We start from the raw sequence: 19,160 nt of genomic DNA on the forward strand, positions 1-19,160 counted from the left end.
TAGTTATTCAGAGAATTCATATCTTTTTTTAGTTCTAAAAATCTAAAGAATTTTTTTAAGCTTTTTTGAGATTGTTTTATTTCCTATTAAAGATACTATACACACAATAAATGTTTGAAGAAGTCACTAGTACTTTTGTAAAAATTTTGCAGTGATATCAGTAAGCAAAAACAAAGGTTAAAAGTGGTTATCTCTAGATGTTTGGATAACATTTCATTTATTTCTTCATATATTTCATGTTTTCTATAGTAGTGTTTTATAATTAACCCAGATTTATTAGTTGCTGTACTTTTTAGATGTACAACTGTGAAGCTCAAAAAAAGTTACACATCTTTGAGTTACAGCTCAAAATTACACATCTTTATTTTTATTCAGATCTAATATTCTCATAACATGAGACTATTCAGATTTCTGTTACTTCTTTTCCCTATTGTTTATGGCTAATAATTCTCTTAAGACTACTGCAAGAAAATGGTCCTTTTTTGAATGTGAAATGATAGGTAGATTAAATGAATTTCCACAAGTAATTCTGATTTATAAAAAGCTCCTAAATTCTGGGATTATGTGGGTTTCAGGTTTTAGTAGTTATCTTTTTTTCAGAAAGAAATAACCTGAATACTGTATAATGCCATTAATATATTGAATGGCTTTTTAGATGTACAACATTGAAATATCTACATTATAATTTTTAAAATCTAATTTTTGGAAGTCTGAAAATTCTTAAAAACTTGAAATTAATTATAAATAACTTAATTTTTAGAAAACCTTTGCATGTTAAACATGTTTTATTATTACCTGTTTATTCTAGGATCATATAGGTAGGTATATGAAGGGGACCCAGCTCATTCCTTTCATGGAGCTGAAGACCTAATAGATCATGAAAATTATAAAGGCTTTCACTTTTTTTTTTTTTTTTAATGTTTAATCTCTTTGCACCTCTTAGTAATTCCAGTGAATGTGACCTGATTGTTGGAAGGCTTTGAGAACCTATTATTAGTAAATTATAATAGCTAAAAATTAAGTATTCCAGTCATTAGGTTAAGCATGATACAGTATATATGTTTGTATTATTTCAGTAAATCCTTACTTACATTCTGCTTATAATATAAATTCTTTTATCTCTATTTTAAAGACGAACTGAGGCTTGAGGAGGTTGAATAATTTATCCATGTTCACACAGCTAGTAATTTGAATACAGATCTATCAGAGACAGAGCTCTTAACTATTATGCTATATTACCTTCCTTACCAATCAGATCTAATCTTGTTGTAACATGAAGGAATTAAAATATATTAAACTAAAGCTTATTAGAGCTAAAACTGGGAGTAGAACCCTAATGTTAGGGTTCCCTTTTTTTCTGCTCTTTCTGCCTCTGCTTTGCTATTGTACTTGCCCTATTTAAACTTCACGGGGTTTTCTTAAGATGTAAACTGTTCTTAGTTATGTAAGAGCATGGATATAGAAATAAAACAAATTGTGACTGATATACTTGTTAAAATATTTATATATATATATTTTTCTAAGCTTTTCTATCTGAATTGGAAATATAAATATTTTGGGGCATATATGTCCTCTTTAGTACCATTGGTAGAATTTGTATAGTTAACCATGATATGATAGTGCATAATCTTTGGTCTATTTTATTTAGATATTCATCCTAAATTTACTTTATTTTTTTTAAAAAGAGAGAGAGAGAATTTTAATATTATTTTTTAGTTTTCGGCAGACACAACATCTTTGTGGTGCTGAGGATCAAACCCAGGCTGCACGCATTCGAGGCGAGCGCACTACCGCTTGAGCCACATCCCCAGCCCCTAAATTTACTTTAAAATAATCAATGTTAATTACATTTAATTCTGTTTGATTTTACTGAAGTTAACAAGTGACAACTAACTTTTAAGCAAATCAAATTCATGATTTATTTTTATGTGATTTTTAATTTTATGACATTGCTAGACACTGGTTAAAAAAAAAATCTTTTTTTCTTCGCAGGTAATGCTCTTATTAAATGTGGAGAAACACAAAAACGAATTGGAACAGCTGACAGAGAACTAATTCAAACATCAGCCTTAAATTTTCTCACTCCTTTAAGAAACTTTATAGAAGGAGATTACAAAACAATTGCTGTGAGTTGGAAAATGTTCTCTTTTTTTAGTAAAATATAATCAGATTTATGCCTAAAGTTGTGTTTGTTTGTTTGTTTGTTGAGGTACCAGGGTTTAAACTCAGGGGCACTCCACCACTAAGCCACATCCCCAGCCCTATTTTGTATTTTATTTAGAGACAGGGTCTCACAGAGTTGTTTAGCATCTCACTTTTGCTGAGGCTGGCTTTGAACTCATGATCCTCCTGCCTCAGCCACTGGGATTATAGACATGTGCCACCACCCCTGGCCTTAAAGTTTTTAATGAGTAATTTTTCCTCTTAGTGGTCATAAATGTAAGCAGATTAGAAAACTTATAAATATTCACCAGGACACACACAGCTAAACCAAAATAAAAGAATATTAGTAACTTTGGCTTCATTTTTTGTGTGTGTCCTACATTATTATTGATACATTTACATTCATTCTCGTTGATTACCAACATCAAAATATAGCAGAGTTCCTGGAATAATTATGGAAATTTGGTCTAATATGTAGCTATAATATAGTTATGTAACTATTTAAACTGGAACTAGAAACCTAATTATTGGAAGATATGTTTCTGGGTACTATTCTTTATGCATTCTTAGAAATATATTATCTTTTCACATTACCGGGTTTACTTGCTGAAGTATAAAACAAAAAACTTGTTTTCCAAACCTAATCTGTTAGTCTCTATCTTTAGTTTAACTTGTTAAGGATGGAGAGTGAAGATCTTGGTGGATTTTTTTTCCTGAGATTTTGTAAGACTGATCTTTATTGTAAACATAATTACGAACATTTTTTAAAATGTTTAAAGCTTCTTTTTTTAATATTTATTTTTTTAGTTGTCGTTGGGCATAATACCTTTATTTATTTTAATGTGGTGCTGAGGATCGAACCCAGAGCTTCACACATGCGAGGCGAGCACTTGACCACTGAGCCACAATCCCAGCCCACAATTATGAACTTTCATTTGCAAGTTTTTTCTTACAAAACCTTATAAAATTTTCAATATGTTTATACAGTGGATTTGTATGTGTAAATAAGTATTTGGCCTAAGACAGAAGAACCAACTTGAAATATGATTTAAAAGATACTAACTTCTCAGTAGGATAAAATTTTATGTATAGAATCCAAGAATTAAAAAAATAGACAGAATTATAATAAACTTAACCTATTATACAAAAGCTTAAAATTAATGTGAGGAATTCTGAGATACTAAGTAAGTTTATTCATTCTATAAATTTGAAATTCCATTTTGGAGTAGAGTTGCATTCAGTGCTGTGATATGAACAACACCATGTGTAGGCTGGGAATGTAGTCTATAGGTAAAGCATTTTTTGCCTAGCATACCTATGATCCTGGATTCAATACCCAGTACCAAAAAAAAAAAAAAAAAGAAAAAAACAGAAAAATAGCCTGCCCAATCCCTAAGGTAGATCACATAGGACATCAAGGAATCTTGCCCTATTTGTTTCCTTTACCACAGGACTTCCTGGATAATCTGTAACTGTTTGAAATAGAGTTTTAACAACCTAGCTACCATTAACATTTTGGGCAGAGTAATTCTGAAGTGGGAGCTGTACTATATTATAGGATATTAAGTAGCATCCCTGCCTTCTACTCAGTAGATATCAATAATAGTCCCCAATTGTGGAAACCAAAATTATATTACCAAATATTTCCTGTGGGTGGGAGGAGGACAAACTCATAAAATATTAAGACTAATATTTCTTTGTTTCTATATTCTATGCCATCTTTCTTGGATTCCCCAGATTCTAAAATGTTTTGGTTATTTTAAAACTGAAAATCTTTTTTTTTTTTTAATTTATTTTTTTGGAGGATACTGGGGATTGAACTCAGGGACACTCAACTTCTGAGCCACATCCCCAGCCCTATTTTGTTTTATTTAGAGACAGGGTTTCAGTGAGTTACTTAGCAACTTGCTTTTGAACTCAGTTCTCCTTCTTTGATAGGATTACAGGTGTGTGTGCCAACATGCCTGGCGAAAAATTATATTTTAAAGTCAGATACCTGGTCTGTGTGTGTGTTGCTGGGGATTGAACTCAGTGCCTCCCACATGCTAGGCAAAGCCTTACTACATGGGTGCTTTATAAGCCAATTTATAATCATAGATCTTTATCAGGTGATACATGTATTAAATGGAAAGGAGTATTTCATGTATGCTTTTACTGGATTTTAACATCTTGAGTATTTTTTCTTTTCTGTATTTATAGAAAGAAAGGAAACTATTACAAAATAAGAGACTGGATTTGGATGCTGCAAAAACCAGACTAAAAAAGGCGAAAGCTGCAGAAACCAGAAGTTCAGTAAGTAATTTTTTTCATTTTAATTTTTAAAAAGTTTAACACTTTTAAAATTTTGTAAAATATTTTACAAATATACCAGGCAAGATACAGATTGTCCTTAAGAAAAGAATATAACTTTCTGGTTATGTTTTTGTGTTTTTAAACAAATTTATCAGAATTAATAATTCAGGTCAGTCCAAAGTTGTCATTTCAAGAGATGTTATTCAGTGATACAGCTGTTGCTAAAAAATAAAGATTATGATATCTCCTAAAGCTGTGTCATGTTCTGTAAATTTCCTTAGTGGTGATAACAAATTTGTATTTATTTAGATTTATAGATTTAGGTAGGTTTATTAAGTTAGGAAACAGCAAAAAAAGATGGTAATTAAGATCAGAATGAATCAAATCTGGGAATACTTAATGTAGCTTAAAATCAAATGGATTCCTATACTATACTGACTAAAGGAAACTCTCACCAAGAGTAGTTCCAAAGGCATAATGGGCTCCCAGGTGGCTATTTTGAAGATGAGAAAAACCCACTTAGATAACTAAAAGTTTTGGAATATTTTTCAGAAAATCAACTTTCAGCATACTTTTTTTAACTGAGTAGCTTCAAAATATTATAATTTACTAACATATTAAATACAAAAATTTGATGATTTTATACATAACTTTCTTAAAAGGATTCATTTATAGGTTTTTGAGTTAATGTCTACTGTAATTCCATTCCAAAGTTTAAAAGAATTACTCAAATTTAAATTGGCACATATTTAAGATATGGGAAAGCTAATATTCTTAATTTAAGCAAAGGAATGTTAAGAGGTATGATATGTCCAACTCACTACCACTACCACCAGTGAGTCTCATTGCCTAAATAAGCATATTACTTCAGTGCTGGTAGTAATCACATAATTCTCTTCTTTTAAGGACAATAGGTTGAGAATTAAGAGTGAAATTTAAAACAGATATGGTGTTAGTGATATCTTGTGATACTACCCCAGTACCTTTTATGAGCAGTTTTTCTTACAGGAGCCTTCTTTTGGGTTTTATATTAGATTTTGCATTCACTTTCATTTTCACTTCAGAGTTTATCATGACATTATCAGCATAAACAACATCACTTCCCTAACAGACTATCTGCAGAATTAAAACTTTCAAAATGAATACTATAGATGAAAAGAGACCCTAAATTATTAGTTTGTAGTTGCTAATAATGAATTTATATTATATAGTAAAATTAAAATTGGTTTTTAAGATACTAATTTTATAATCAAAAAATATTGAGATAAACAAAGGTCACTTAAATGAATGTTTGAACTGGAACAGAATCTTTTTTGTTTAAAATGCCTGCATATACCCAGTGATGATTGTGGAATAATAGCATTATCAAATTTATAGAATATTGATAGTCTGCTTTTTATTTAGAAAAGTCTCAGGACGTACATATATTTAACAGTATCAAAAGTCCTTTTTATTCTCAACTATTTTGCCACTCTATTAAAATGTGTAAGAACTAAATATAATAGTAAACACATTTTGGGCATTTACTTTGATACATCTAGGAAATACATTCGCAGTTTTTCTGTGCCATGTTTTTTTTTTAATATTTTTTAGTTATTCACGGGCACAATATCTTTGTTTATTTTTATGTGGTGCTGAGGATTGAACCCAGTGCCTCACATGTGCAGGGCAAGCGCTCTGCACTGAGCCACAACTCTAGCCCCTGTGCTATGTATTTTTAAGGACCAAATTTTTCCCATGGAAGTTTGTTTAAAATTGAAATTATTTAAATGGCATAATCCAGCAATCTCATTTATATACTAATTTTCTAGAATTTCTATATTACATAAAATTTATCTGTTGCCAAATATTAAAAACATTAGTCTAGGCAAAAATTCACATTTCCTGGTTTTTATTCTTTCCATGAAATAATCAATTTATTTTCAGCAATAAGTCTAAATATTTGGTACAGGAATAGTTCTTTTAATTTACTACATAAGTTCTTAAGGTATGCCTATATTTGGTGATCCTTCCAACTCCACACCCCACCCCCATATTTCTTTTGAATGACTTGTAGAATACAGAATAGAAACCACTAGGGGGGATTTTTGCTTTTTTTTTTTTTTTTCCTCTGACAGATTCTTGATTTCTAGTTGGTAAGTGAAGAAGTTAGTTTAACCTCAGACTTCGAGTTCACTGCTTTATAAATTTACATAGATTATTTTGTGACTAGTTTATACCTGTACATGTGAGGTTTTTTAAAAATTTACTAGTTTCCTGTGACCTCTTTTTTAAATTCTGTATTTATTGAGCGCTAATTTTGCACAAGGTACTATACTTAAGAGGAGAAGTTTATAGATAAATAATAAAATCTCTACTACCTTCAATTCATAATCTAGCATAGTAAAATTTTTGGTGATTTAGCCCTAAAAGGGAAAAATCTGCCTATAACCAATATTGCTCCTTCACTAACTTCTGTTTGACTAAGTTAGCTTATTGAAGAATGGTAAACAACATCAAACACATTTCTTAAAATATACCAATCGAGCACAAAGGAGAACTTTTAATGTTTTTTAATGTTTCAAAATGAATAGAATTTGTTTGCAGATATAATAGAATTTATGTCTTGAGGAACCAAGGACAATGTATAATAAATATTAATATAATCTTAGCCTAATATAAACTTTTTAAAAATTATTTCAGAGTTTCACTAATGGGAAGAAAAAAACAGCTGTTTTCAAAATTTTCTAGTATGTAGAGGTTTAGACCTCTATTATTTGGGGTCATACAAATTTAATGGAAAATATTTCTTCAAATACTTCATATTACACATACTCCCTTTACACTTTAAGAATTTTCACAGCAGTCTAAATCTTTTATCTTTAATATCAGTTGGTAGCACCATCATATAACCTTACCTTTATATGTACACATGTTTGAATTTAAAGCTTATTAGAAATACAAGGATTGACATTCCTTTCATTTGCCTCCAGGGTTTGCCAAGACTTGATTGAGATTAATTAAAAAAAATGGTTGAAGGCATTGTAAATTAATAAAATACAAATGACCTTTGAATTGGAAAATTGTAAGATAGGCAGAAAGCTTTCGTAGATCAAAATTTAATTAAAAATTTGAGAGTTTTTAAAATGCTTTTTCTGAAATGATTCTAATTTAAAATTAAGCATCAACCATTTTTATTTCTTGGAAATTTGAATCTTTTAGAAAAATTAAATACCACTACATGAAATTTCATAGAATAAGAATAGTTGGATTTTTCTTAAGTAGAAAAAACAATTTTTATCAATTCTTAATACTTGTTTAGTGTGTGCTTTATTGTACTGAAGTAATTTGTTTCACCTTGTTCATTGGTATGTGTTCTTTGTCTCTTACCTATGCACTTAAGCAACTAAACTCAGCTCGCCTTGAAGGAGATAATATTATGGTAAATTTCTCTTACATGCTCAACTTCCTGCATGTAAAATGGCTGAAGGTTTGTTGGCCTACTGTGTTTTCTACATCTTGAATAAAGTGCCTTCTCTTGCTATTAGCTACATGTAAAAATCTAAAATAATTAAAGTCATTCGTTCATAATATGTGTAGAAAGGTGTACTAGCTGAAGTGATAATGGATCTTAAAGAAAATACACTATATGTTCTTACTGCCAATATATGGATTATATCAAATACAGATTTTAGAATCATAGATATTTAGTTCCTTTTGACAGCCAGTAAAATATGCTAATTTAAGCTAGCATTTCATATTTTCACTTTTGGCAAAGAAAAATAACAAAATTTACCTTAGAGAAAAACAAAGGTATACAAATTGACTTTGCTTCTCAGTAGCATCAGTATTTACCTTTTTGTTACCCAAATGTACTATTTTCCTCCACCATGCCAGGATTAGCCAAACTCCATTAGGTCAAGTATTCCTATAGGCCAGGCCCATTTCACATCCAGTGCTATCTCGCTTAAGAAAGTTTCAAAATGGTGATAACTTTGGGGCAAAAATAGAGATGAAGATTGTTTTATAATTTCCAATGTATATATTGAGCTCAATTTGAGGAAATTTTTGAGATGTTGGGTTTTTAGCTTTAATGAAATAGGTAGTTATGAAATGAGCATAGGCAAATAACTTACACATATTAGGCCAATGAAACTTTGTAGGGCTTGGCATTATATTCCTAGGTGCATTACTTCCATTAGAAGTGGTTAGAAATCTGCAGTATAGTTAATAAATTGGCAACTAATTGATTTTTTTATTTCATTAGCATTGAACTAGAAGCAGGGAAAAAATGTTTGTTTTTCTTAACTGTAGTTATTTAAGCCCTTGCTAAATTACAGCTTTAGATAGCAAGAGAATGCATTTCCATTGTCCTATCTATAGCCAAATGAAAAGTGTGAAAATGTTTTAGTCATTGTTTAGTATATAAATTATAGGTTTTCTTTTGTCTTTTAAGTAAAAATGTCTTCCTAAACAATTAGCAACTGTTTGTTTCATTTATTAATCATTTGTTTTACTATATCATCTACTTATGGTGAGATATATTTAACTCTGGTAATTTTAAATTTTTTATATTTCAAGTTTATTGTCCCCCCTCCCCCAAAAAAGTTATTTTGTTGGCATTCAATGACCCTTTATTCTTGCTTTGTTTTTAATTCCTAAAATTTTAGAATTTATTTTGAAAAAAAAAATTAGAAATTATTTAGTCCAAACATCGCATTTTGTAGATGAGAAAACTAAAACTAAGGCAAGTCAGATGTTCACAATTTGACAAAGTTTTTATTCTTATAAATTTATAGAATTAGCATAAGATTTAAAAATCAGTAGTATTGATTCCTATAAAAGACATATTTTCACAATATGTTAAGCTGTACTGATTTAATTAGTACTGTGTTTAATTTGATAATAATGACATTTTAGAAAAAGAGTATGCCATTTAGATTAAAATATTTACATTTTTCTATACTAAGTAGTTGTAGAAAATGTTAAATTCCAACTTTCTTTCATGCTGTATATTTTTCTCTTAATTTTTAATGCTTGCTAGATTTGGGCAGAGGAAGTGACAAAAGTAAGTAAATTATTACTAACTACAGAATTATGAAAGAAGAATTTATTTGCCTTGGGCTGGGGATGTAGCATAGTGATAGAATGCTTACCTAGTACACAAAAAGCCCTGGGTTCAATCCCCAGTACCACTAAAATTAAAAAATAATGATAACTTAATTGCCATTAATTCAGTAAACATTAGGTGACACCCATAGGTCCAGTCAGTCTGTGTTACTGTACCTTTATTTTTTTAATTTTTTTTTTTAGTTGGTGGTGGACCTTTATTTTTTTATTTATATGAGGTGCTGAGAATTGAACCCAGTGTCTCACACATGCCAGGCAAGCACTCTACCACTGAGCCATAACCCCATCCCTATATTACTGTGCCTTTTAAAATCTGAAATGGAAATGCTGTGGTCTGTTTGGCTAACAGCAGCTCTACAGAGCAGTAGAACAATGCTGCAGAGATGTGATTTGCACACACCATGATAAATCCTAGATACCTGTTAATAGTTATCTTATGGTGCCTTGCTAGAATACTAGATACTTGGTTTATTCATTGATAATTTTTTCTAATGACACATTTTAAAATATGAAGTATAATTAACACAATGTCCTTTATCTTCAGAGAAGCAAATGTATCATGTCTTATACAAATAAATTTTAGGTAACTGACATTTGTTCTCTTCAGCACCAAAGCTAGTTTTCCTGTCACTTTCATTAAAAATATCCATTAAAAATGTACTTTATTACTTCATTGAACACAGAATAGCAAATATTTGCAGTTAAGGTCTTTATTATGAATATTCATCATTCTGTGATTTAATAATTAATCAGTGCTTTTGTCTTACCCTCAGCATCAGTCTTAGATTGCTTCTTGTAGAATCTATTTGACTTCTAACAGTTCCTCTGCCTTTGTTAACATTTCTAATCTTTGGTCTGGGAAATCAAGTAATAAAGTAAGAGTTTAAAAAGGAAAAAATATGACTTTGATGCAGATTTATTTCAAATTCTATTTTAGGTTTTTAGAAGCATTTTTCATTTATTTTTTATGCTCAGGCCTACCAAAATCTTACTTTTATGTGAGGATGATGCTGAGGATTTGAGGGCAGGTAGTAATTATGTCCCCTGACTTTTAAATAGCTTCATAAATGTTAACATTTTCAGACTTTGTAGGATTGCCAATTATATAGTATGTTTCATGCTTAGATTACTGAGCTATTGATTTTATGACCTGGAAATCCAGTGTAAAATTCTTGATTTATACTGTCATCCTCCTTTGTGGAATCTTTTTATCAACTTAGTATGGTTCTACCCTAGCTTCTGATCTCTTCCTAAAACCTCTAGCATAAAAAGGGAACAGAGCCACATGGGGGAGAATATGGGTTGAACAAGAAAACCAGGTGTTGCCCCTTTGGTTGGCATACAAGTACATCAAAATGTTTCTGACTTGATTTTGCATCCTCTACAAATTTGAGAAATAGCTGGTATAATGAATGGGAAGAAATTTATGAAACAAATATTTATAAAAAACTAAGGAAATATGTCAAAATTAATTTGAAGAGTTTTTTTCTGCTATACTCACTTTTTGTCATTTTTATAATTTAAAAGTATAAATTTTAAATTTTCATAGTCCTGGAATATTTTTAAGATTTAAGCTCCATAGAAAATGTAGATAACAGCCATCCACAGATGTCTCAAAAGTATGACCAAAATTTCTGTCTTACAGATATCCATTGCTGATTATCACAGACCAGTAGATTCTTGCCCATCTTCCGAGTTACATCTTGAAATAATTCTTTTTTACCTAGTATCTATAATTCTTAGTAGAGGTTTTTTCCTGAGGATTATACAACTTAATTGTAAAATTAGGATAGGGAGCAAAATTGTTCTAGAGGTCAGAATATTAGGTGTTTAAATTCATTGCCTTTAGACCTTTCTCATCTTCTTCTTATAGACCATTTTCTTCCTAAGTAAACTGATTGTAAATGAACCTAATTGAAAATTCCTTAGCCTTGCTGATAAATTATGCTCAAGTTACATATGTCAGAACCATAAATGGTTTGAGACATTTGACTGTTTACAGCCACTCCGTATGTACACACTGAAACTTGTCCAAGAAATGAGATTCATTCCTTTCCTGCCGTTTATCTTTTCTAAATAGAATGTCTAGATTGTACAGAATAGTGACTTTCTAAGTTTTGTAAGATGGTGCTTTTCTTCACAATTACAGTTTGTTCAAACCTAGAAAATTGATCCCTTTCATGAGATAATTTAATATTTTTATTTAATATTCTTAGAATTAAAACATTATTTCTGCTTCAGTCTCAAAACTTCCTACTTATTTTAATCAGCTACCTAGCTTACTTTTTTGTACCTGTACAGAAATATTACCAGTTAGTAGACTCTTCTGCCATTTTTACTTATAAAAGTAGGCTATAAAGTCAAGTTATACTTTCACAAAGACCTAAATGCAACCAACTTCATTTACTTCTGAAGTTCATTTACTTTGGTTTGCTATGGTTGTTTTCTGTTAAAGCCATTTTATATTCAAATAAGCAGAATAGTAAACAGTGCAACTGTAACACTGAAGTGATTGGTTTTCCTAATGCTTTCCTTGGGAAGAACATTGTTTTCTTCTTCTGGAACTTTTTTTTCTGCTTCATAGTAGCTTACAGATAAAGTTGACTTTAGCCCTGCTAAGGTTTTCTGGTTTTATTCAAATTTCATTTCAGTTTTTCACTTCTTGAGGAATTCAAGCTTATTTTCATAAAAGTAAATCTAGCCAGTTCTTAGTCTCCTTTGCCAGTGGGATATTATAGCAACTGATTACTTTGCTGCTACTTTGTTGACTGGCTTACTAAGTTAATTTCCTATCCAGAGGGTTATTGAGATGGAAGTTGAAAGAAAAAAGTGCACACTTTGTTTTATACTTACTACATCTTGAAAATGTTGTAAATTATTTGCATGGCAGGAAAGATTTTTGTACTACAGATGTAAAATAAAATCATAATGGCATTATCACCAGTGATGATAATTGTTTTGAATGGGCATGTGGTTTTATTTTCTCCTCCCCAACGTATTACCAACCTACTCCAGTATTTTTGGAAGATTTTTTTTTTTTTGGCTATTTTTAGACCTTACTAATTTTTTCAGTGAAATAATTTATTCAAGCACTAAACATTGGATGGTTGAAGTTACACTAACTATACTATATTAGTGGTATGCTATTATATACATCTCTTCCCCAACTCTAAAGTCAGTAACTTCACCTTGGTAGTTTCAAATCAGCTGTGGTGGGAGTATTTAATATCATGAAAATCGGAATGTTAGAGCTTTTCCTTTTTCCTTGAGAAAAATTTACCAGCTGGGCAGCAGTGGCCCACTGCTGTAATCCCAATGACTTGGAAGGCTCAAGCAGGAGGATCACAAGTTCAAGGCCAGCCTTGGCAACTTAGCAAGACCCTGTCTCAAAATTTTAAAATAAAGAGGGCTGGGGGTGTGGCTCAGTTGTAGAACACCCCTGGCTTTAGTCCCCACTACCACAACAAAAAAGAGAACCAGTTTACCAGCACAACACTGAAAATCAACCATAACTTCTTAAAAGAAAGTTTTTAAACCCTAATCTTGACAGACAGTATTTCTGAATGACTATTTTATGCATAGTTTAAAAAGAAAATTTAAAAGAAAGACATTTAAAATGTAGGACAAAGATTCCTTTGAAGAAAAGTAAGAACAGTTCCTGGCAACAAGTATTTGGTAACCAAATTCAAGAGATAGAAATCCTGTGACTTCAATCTAAAGTCTTTTGCATTTGATATATTAAGACTATCATTAACACCAAAGTGAAAAAAAAAAAAAAAAAAACAGCTGGCTCCGTGACACACACCTGTAATCCCAGCAGCTCAGGAGGCTGAGACAGGAAGATGGCAAGTTCAAAGCCAACCTCAGCAAAAGTGAGATGCTAAGCAACTCAGTGAGACCCTGTCTATAAATAAAATACAAAATAGGGCTTGGGATGTGGCTCAGTGGTTGAGTGTCCCTGAGTTCAGTCGCCTTGCCCCCAAGAAAAAACAATAGTAATAATTGAGAATTTAACAGTAACATTACTTTCCAAACTATGGCACTCTTTAAGATTTTGTAAAAATTAAATTTAGCAAAATTGATATTATAAAACATGAAAATGTCCTCTGACTCTCCATAGTAAGTTTTCTAGGCTTTTACAAGTATGTCATTAAGCTTTGGCATTAATAGATTCTTTTGAGTCAAGTATTGGTAAGCAATCAGTTCTATTAAGGTTGAGTAATATAGAAAAATTAAAGCATAGAAACAAGGGACCCTTTCAGATACAAAGCAAAATCAGGGAATTGCTGGATTACAATTTGGGGTTGGTTTGGGGAATTTTTAAACAGTCTGGATACAAAATTCTAAAATTATCTTCTAATTTAAGTCTGAACAGGAATTAAGGATAACTCAAAGTGAATTTGATCGTCAAGCAGAGATTACCAGACTTTTGCTAGAGGGAATCAGCAGTACACATGTGAGTATTTATTCATTGGAAATTCATTAGCACAAAGAATTAATGATCCTAAAGCAATTTGGAGAATAAAAACTGAACTCCCTTTTTAGTCATTTATCAAAGAAATTTAAATTATGGTGCTTTCTCAAATAATATAAAGAAATATTTAAAATTTTTGCTTACTTTCATCATCACCTGCTTCTCCCATCCTTATCAAATCTTTTTTTTTTTTGCGCTTATTATTGACTATACTGTTCACTGAGGTTGATTTTAAAAATAAGGCTCATAGTAAAATGATTCTTGCATATTATAGTGCCTTGTCCCATCTTTAGCATTTACCACTTTAAGAACCTAAAACTGACTCTTAACTTTCCTTTATAGGCCCATCACCTCCGCTGTCTGAATGACTTTGTAGAAGCCCAGATGACTTACTATGCACAGTGTTACCAGTACATGTTAGACCTCCAGAAACAACTGGGAAGGTGGTAATTTCCTCTTTGCATATTAAGTCCTGATATGAGAAGAAATTCAGATTTTTATACAAGAATAGCAATGGTGAAGATTAGAAGAATCAAAAGGCTTTTATTAGTTTACATAGAGTTGTATTTTTTTAATATATTTTTTTAGTTGTCAATGGACCTTTAATTGACTTATTTGTATGTGGTGCTGAGAATCGAACCCAGTGCCTCACACATGATATGCAAGTGCTCTACCACTGAGCCACAACCCCAACCCCTAGAGTTGGATTTTTAAATTTTTTTTATTTTAAAGGAAAATAATGTTCAGACTAATGAGATAACAAAACATTTTGAGCTTTTCTGACACAGAGGTTAACAGGGATGAGAAGATAATTTAAATGAATACCTTTTTAGTGCCACATAAAGAAAGCTTTAGAAGTATTTGAGGTTTCACTTTTTTCTTGATACTGAATACTTTTTGCTGTTCATTGAGGGAGATATAGGTTCATTGACAGGTACTCTTCAAGATAAACAAATTTGTATAATCACTATTTTTAAAAAAGTTTTTGAATATTCTGTAAGACTTCAAGCTCTATGATTATTCTGAGTAAAGCAAAATAGTGTGTAAAGTACAGTCGTTCATTCTTCAGAAATACCTGCCATGTGCCAGGCACTGTTATATTCTAGGGTTACAGCATCAAACAAAACAGGCAAGAATACTTGCCTTTATGGAATTTAGATTGTAATGTACAAAATAACATATAGGACAAATATAGTCCTTGCTGTCATAATACTTAAAAGTCCAGGTAGGAATACACACAATAGCTGAATAGGACATATGATAAATTAAAAAAGTAAAAGAAGTGCAGGGTGTTGTGAGGATATCTTAACTGTGACTCAGTTGTGCCTAGCAAAATTTCCAAGTGAAGTTATTTTAATGGGAGTCATCTAAATGAAGAAAGGTAGGGTGAATATTCTAGGCAAACTAAGAACATGTATATTGAAAGATCTAGGGGGCAAAACTCAGTGGTAGAGCACTTGCCTGGCATTTATAAGGCCCTGGGTTTGATCCCAGCATCACAGATTTTTTTTTTTTTTAAACTTCAGTAAGGGGCTGGGAATGTAGCTCCTTAAGTGGTATAGTACTTACCTAGCATGTACAAGGCCCTGGATTCCATCCCTAGCATGTGGGGGTGGGAGGTGGCTTAAATATGAATTTTCATAGATAATTTCTTACCTTAGAAATGTTTGAAGTTAAATGATTATAAACAAGTCATTTTGTACTGTTTTCTAGTTCATATTATTAGTGAAGCAATAGCCTTAAAATAGAAATCTGTCTTCAAATTGTTCATAAGCATATTAATCACAAGATTTCACTGATTGCTACTTAAATTTTTTTCTAAAAAATAGAATAAAATGAACTTGAATTTTTCCCTATATATTGATTTTGTATTTCATTATAATTATCTATTATCCATCATAACGAATTATTTGAATGTCTTATCCTCTCATTTATTTATATATCCTTAAGGAAATAGTATCCTTTCATCTTTATGTCTTCAGCTTATGACAGTAATGCAGTACTCAATAAATATTACTGGAATGAATAGGAAAATGTGATAGATCCATTTTACATAAAAAGAGTTTAAGTATGCTAATATTTCTCAAAGTATTAACTTAAGAAACCTTAAAAAAAAAACTTAAATCTTTTTTTCTGGGATGTAAGTAGCCATTATATTTAAGTCAATAAAGACAGCTTTGAAACAAATTTTCAAGATTTATATTTGAAAACCACCTGAATTGTCTCTAGTATAATTGGCCCAAGAGGCAAGAGGTAACTAGAATCATTAAAGTATAAAATAATTAACATCTGCAAATTGTCCATTTGGAGGTAGAAGATAAACAGTGCCACCAAGTGGTGGCATTTAGGAACTTTAATCACTTTGAAATAGCTAATTGAACATTTTCTTTTCTACAGTTTTCCATCCAGTTATCTTTCTAACAACAATCAGACTTCTGGGACACCTGTGCCATCTTCTTTAGCAAATGCAGTTGGTTCTCCTGCTGTGGCTTCAACAAGTGGCATAGTAATCACCTCTCCGTCCAACCTCAATGACCTTAAGGAGTCAAGTGGCAGCAGGAAGGCTAGAGTTCTCTATGATTATGATGCTGCGAACAGTACTGAATTATCACTTCTGGCAGATGAGGTAAGCAATGTGGGTATGAGAAGAAAATTATATCACAGCTTGACATATAATAACAAAGTTCAAATTCCTCATTACTTATTCAGAAAGTTTATCAGGAATATTTTATGACTTTCAGGTGGTTATATTGACATTTTATGAAATTTTAATATAATTGAGTATCACAAAAATATTTTAAACTTTTAACTGCCAAATAACTTGAAGATATATAAAAATGCCTCCAATAAAATCCTTAATCTTTCAGCAAAATTGATAATGTTTAAAGTCCACTTATAGGAAGTAATTTAAACAAATTAAATACCAATCTGGTTTGTTATAGTTTTATTTTTAATATAGTTAATAACTTGAAATATTTTATTTTGTAGGTGATCACTGTGTTCAGTGTCGTTGGAATGGATTCAGACTGGCTAATGGGGGAAAGGGGAAATCAGAAGGGCAAAGTGCCAATTACCTACTTAGAACTGCTCAATTAAATAGGTGCACCTATGGAAAAATTACCCATCATGACACCCTATTTATATATAATTAACTCCAAGTAGAGCAGTTTTAAGTATCTTCCATTTTAATGTCTTAAGAGACTGAAAGAAAAATTTACCAGTCATCAGAAACTGGCTTTTCTGCCAATAAAGTTGCATGGTAAATATTTCATTACAGAATTTATGTTAGAGCTTTCATGCCAAGAATGTTTTCTTACAAAATTCTCTTTCTACTGAGATTTCACTAACAGCTTCTATACTTGAGCCCCAACTTAAAGCAGAACTGTTTTCTACTGAATTTTTCATTAACAGCAAGCTTTTCTTTTATGTAAAATAAATTTATTGTGAATTGATATCAGTGACTCATTTATTAGGTATAATTAATAACCAAAGAGTAAAGTTAAAATTTGTTTTCAACTTTTGATTTAAAAAAGAGTTGTCAGATACAAACTCTTCTGTGAAGAATATGTTTTTAAATGCTCCCATAAACAGAAATGCAGTTATACCATTTTTACCTTGTTGGTCAACAGGAATCAGATTACTTCAATACTATGTTTTAATGGACTACTTTTGTTTTATTTTGTTTGAATACTACTGAATTGTTTCTTTGGAATTTAAAAACAACTAATCCTTGAATAGCATGACCATATTTCTCTGATAAGAGTTGTAGTTAAAGTTCTAATACATTTGGAACAAATTGAGTTTACTAAAAATAATAAGATTATTTGATTGCCACAATTTAATGCATAATCAGAATTGGATTCATTAAGAACATAATTCAGTAAAGAGGATTAGTTATTGAACAAGTAAATGTGAGTAAAAATATGAATTAGTGCAGCTGTGTTCATTGTTGAGTAAATTATATACAAACAAAACAAACTTTTGGTTATTCTGAGCTTACTAATAACACTTTGAAGATTTATTAGTGAATGTAGATTATCTTGGCTAGGGCTCGGATCTCTGGTTTTGAATCACACACTATTAAAATTATTAGTAATTCATTTGGAACCAGAGAATTGCTATTTGGACATTGCTAGCAATCAACAGTTGCTATAAATCAGCATGTTGAAGTTTTTTCCTGTGTTAGGACTTCTGTTCTCGTTCATTTACTTAGCAGACATTTATTGAGGGCCAGGTACTATATTGATCAATTGGGGACACTACCATATTGCACACAGTTCTTTTCCTCTGTAGAGCTTTTCCTCTTAGAGGATACAGAAAAATAAAGCAGTTGTTCTATAATAGGGTTAGTGTTAATGATGGAAGAAATAAAGGGTATTGTGTTTAGGAATCACCTAACTCAGAACTGCAGAATGAGAAATGGTTTGGGAGGAAGTGTTCCAGGTAGAAGGGAAAAAGATACTCCAGGCTAAGAGCCAAGACATCATAAGTAGTTCAGTCTTAAGCATGAAATGCAACAGTGTAGTACATTTATTCAGAGAATGTTAATCTATCAAAATGATATATTTTGGTAGTTTTAAAAAAATGAACACCATTTTAAAATATTCTTTTGTGTTAAGAGCTCCTAATAAGAGCTTGGTAAGCATGTTAATTTAGTTCAGTAAAAAGTTTAACTGTAGCTGTTGCCCTTTTATTTCTGTTAGGAGACAGATTCCTGTGTAATTTCATACTTGTACAGGATGCTTTGACTCACCGTGAATTGCCACATGTAACCCCCGAAGCTGCTCAGGCTGGTTAGTTTTCTCTAAATCCAAAAAGTGATGCTTTTTTTCGCCCTAAGAGAGGAAGTTTTACAGACTAGAGTACCATCTGTTATGTAAGTCTAGATTTAGGCTTTGAAAGATCATTAAAAAAAAATTCAGGTCAACTTAAACAGCAACTTTAAATAAGGTTTATGGAAAGTAGAATAGTGAAAGACAAAGAATATGGGTAATGGAGTGAAATAATCCTGGTTTCATATTCAGCCTTCCTCACATACTCTTTGAGCTTCAACTCAGACATATAACTGCCCTTTCTTGAATAAAATGGGGATAATTTTTATGCCACTTTAGGTTGTTTTGAG

The 19,160-nt window shown here is 31.2% G+C and overlaps 1 protein-coding gene across 4 annotated transcripts in view; it reads left to right on the forward strand.

Annotated features, from left to right (window-relative positions):
- Positions 1-17,490, forward strand: part of Sh3glb1 (SH3 domain containing GRB2 like, endophilin B1) — a 31,348-nt gene extending 13,858 nt beyond the window's left edge. The window contains exons 4-11 of one of the 4 annotated variants that reach the window (XM_026403316.2): positions 1,993-2,126; positions 4,363-4,455; positions 7,838-7,924; positions 9,479-9,502; positions 13,931-14,020; positions 14,381-14,481; positions 16,436-16,664; positions 17,027-17,490. In XM_026403316.2, the coding sequence (XP_026259101.1) occupies positions 1,993-2,126; positions 4,363-4,455; positions 7,838-7,924; positions 9,479-9,502; positions 13,931-14,020; positions 14,381-14,481; positions 16,436-16,664; positions 17,027-17,134 (866 nt within the window). In that variant the 3' untranslated portion in view covers positions 17,135-17,490. The remainder of the gene's footprint in view (positions 1-1,992; positions 2,127-4,362; positions 4,456-7,837; positions 7,925-9,478; positions 9,503-13,930; positions 14,021-14,380; positions 14,482-16,435; positions 16,665-17,026) is intronic. The other 3 variants (XM_026403317.2, XM_026403318.2, XM_026403319.2) reach the window with 3 other exon arrangements.
- Positions 17,491-19,160: the final 1,670 nt, after the last annotated feature.

The sequence above is a fragment of the Urocitellus parryii genome, chromosome 11 (genome assembly GCF_045843805.1).
Source record: "Urocitellus parryii isolate mUroPar1 chromosome 11, mUroPar1.hap1, whole genome shotgun sequence".
Classification (NCBI taxonomy): Eukaryota; Metazoa; Chordata; class Mammalia; order Rodentia; family Sciuridae; genus Urocitellus; species Urocitellus parryii.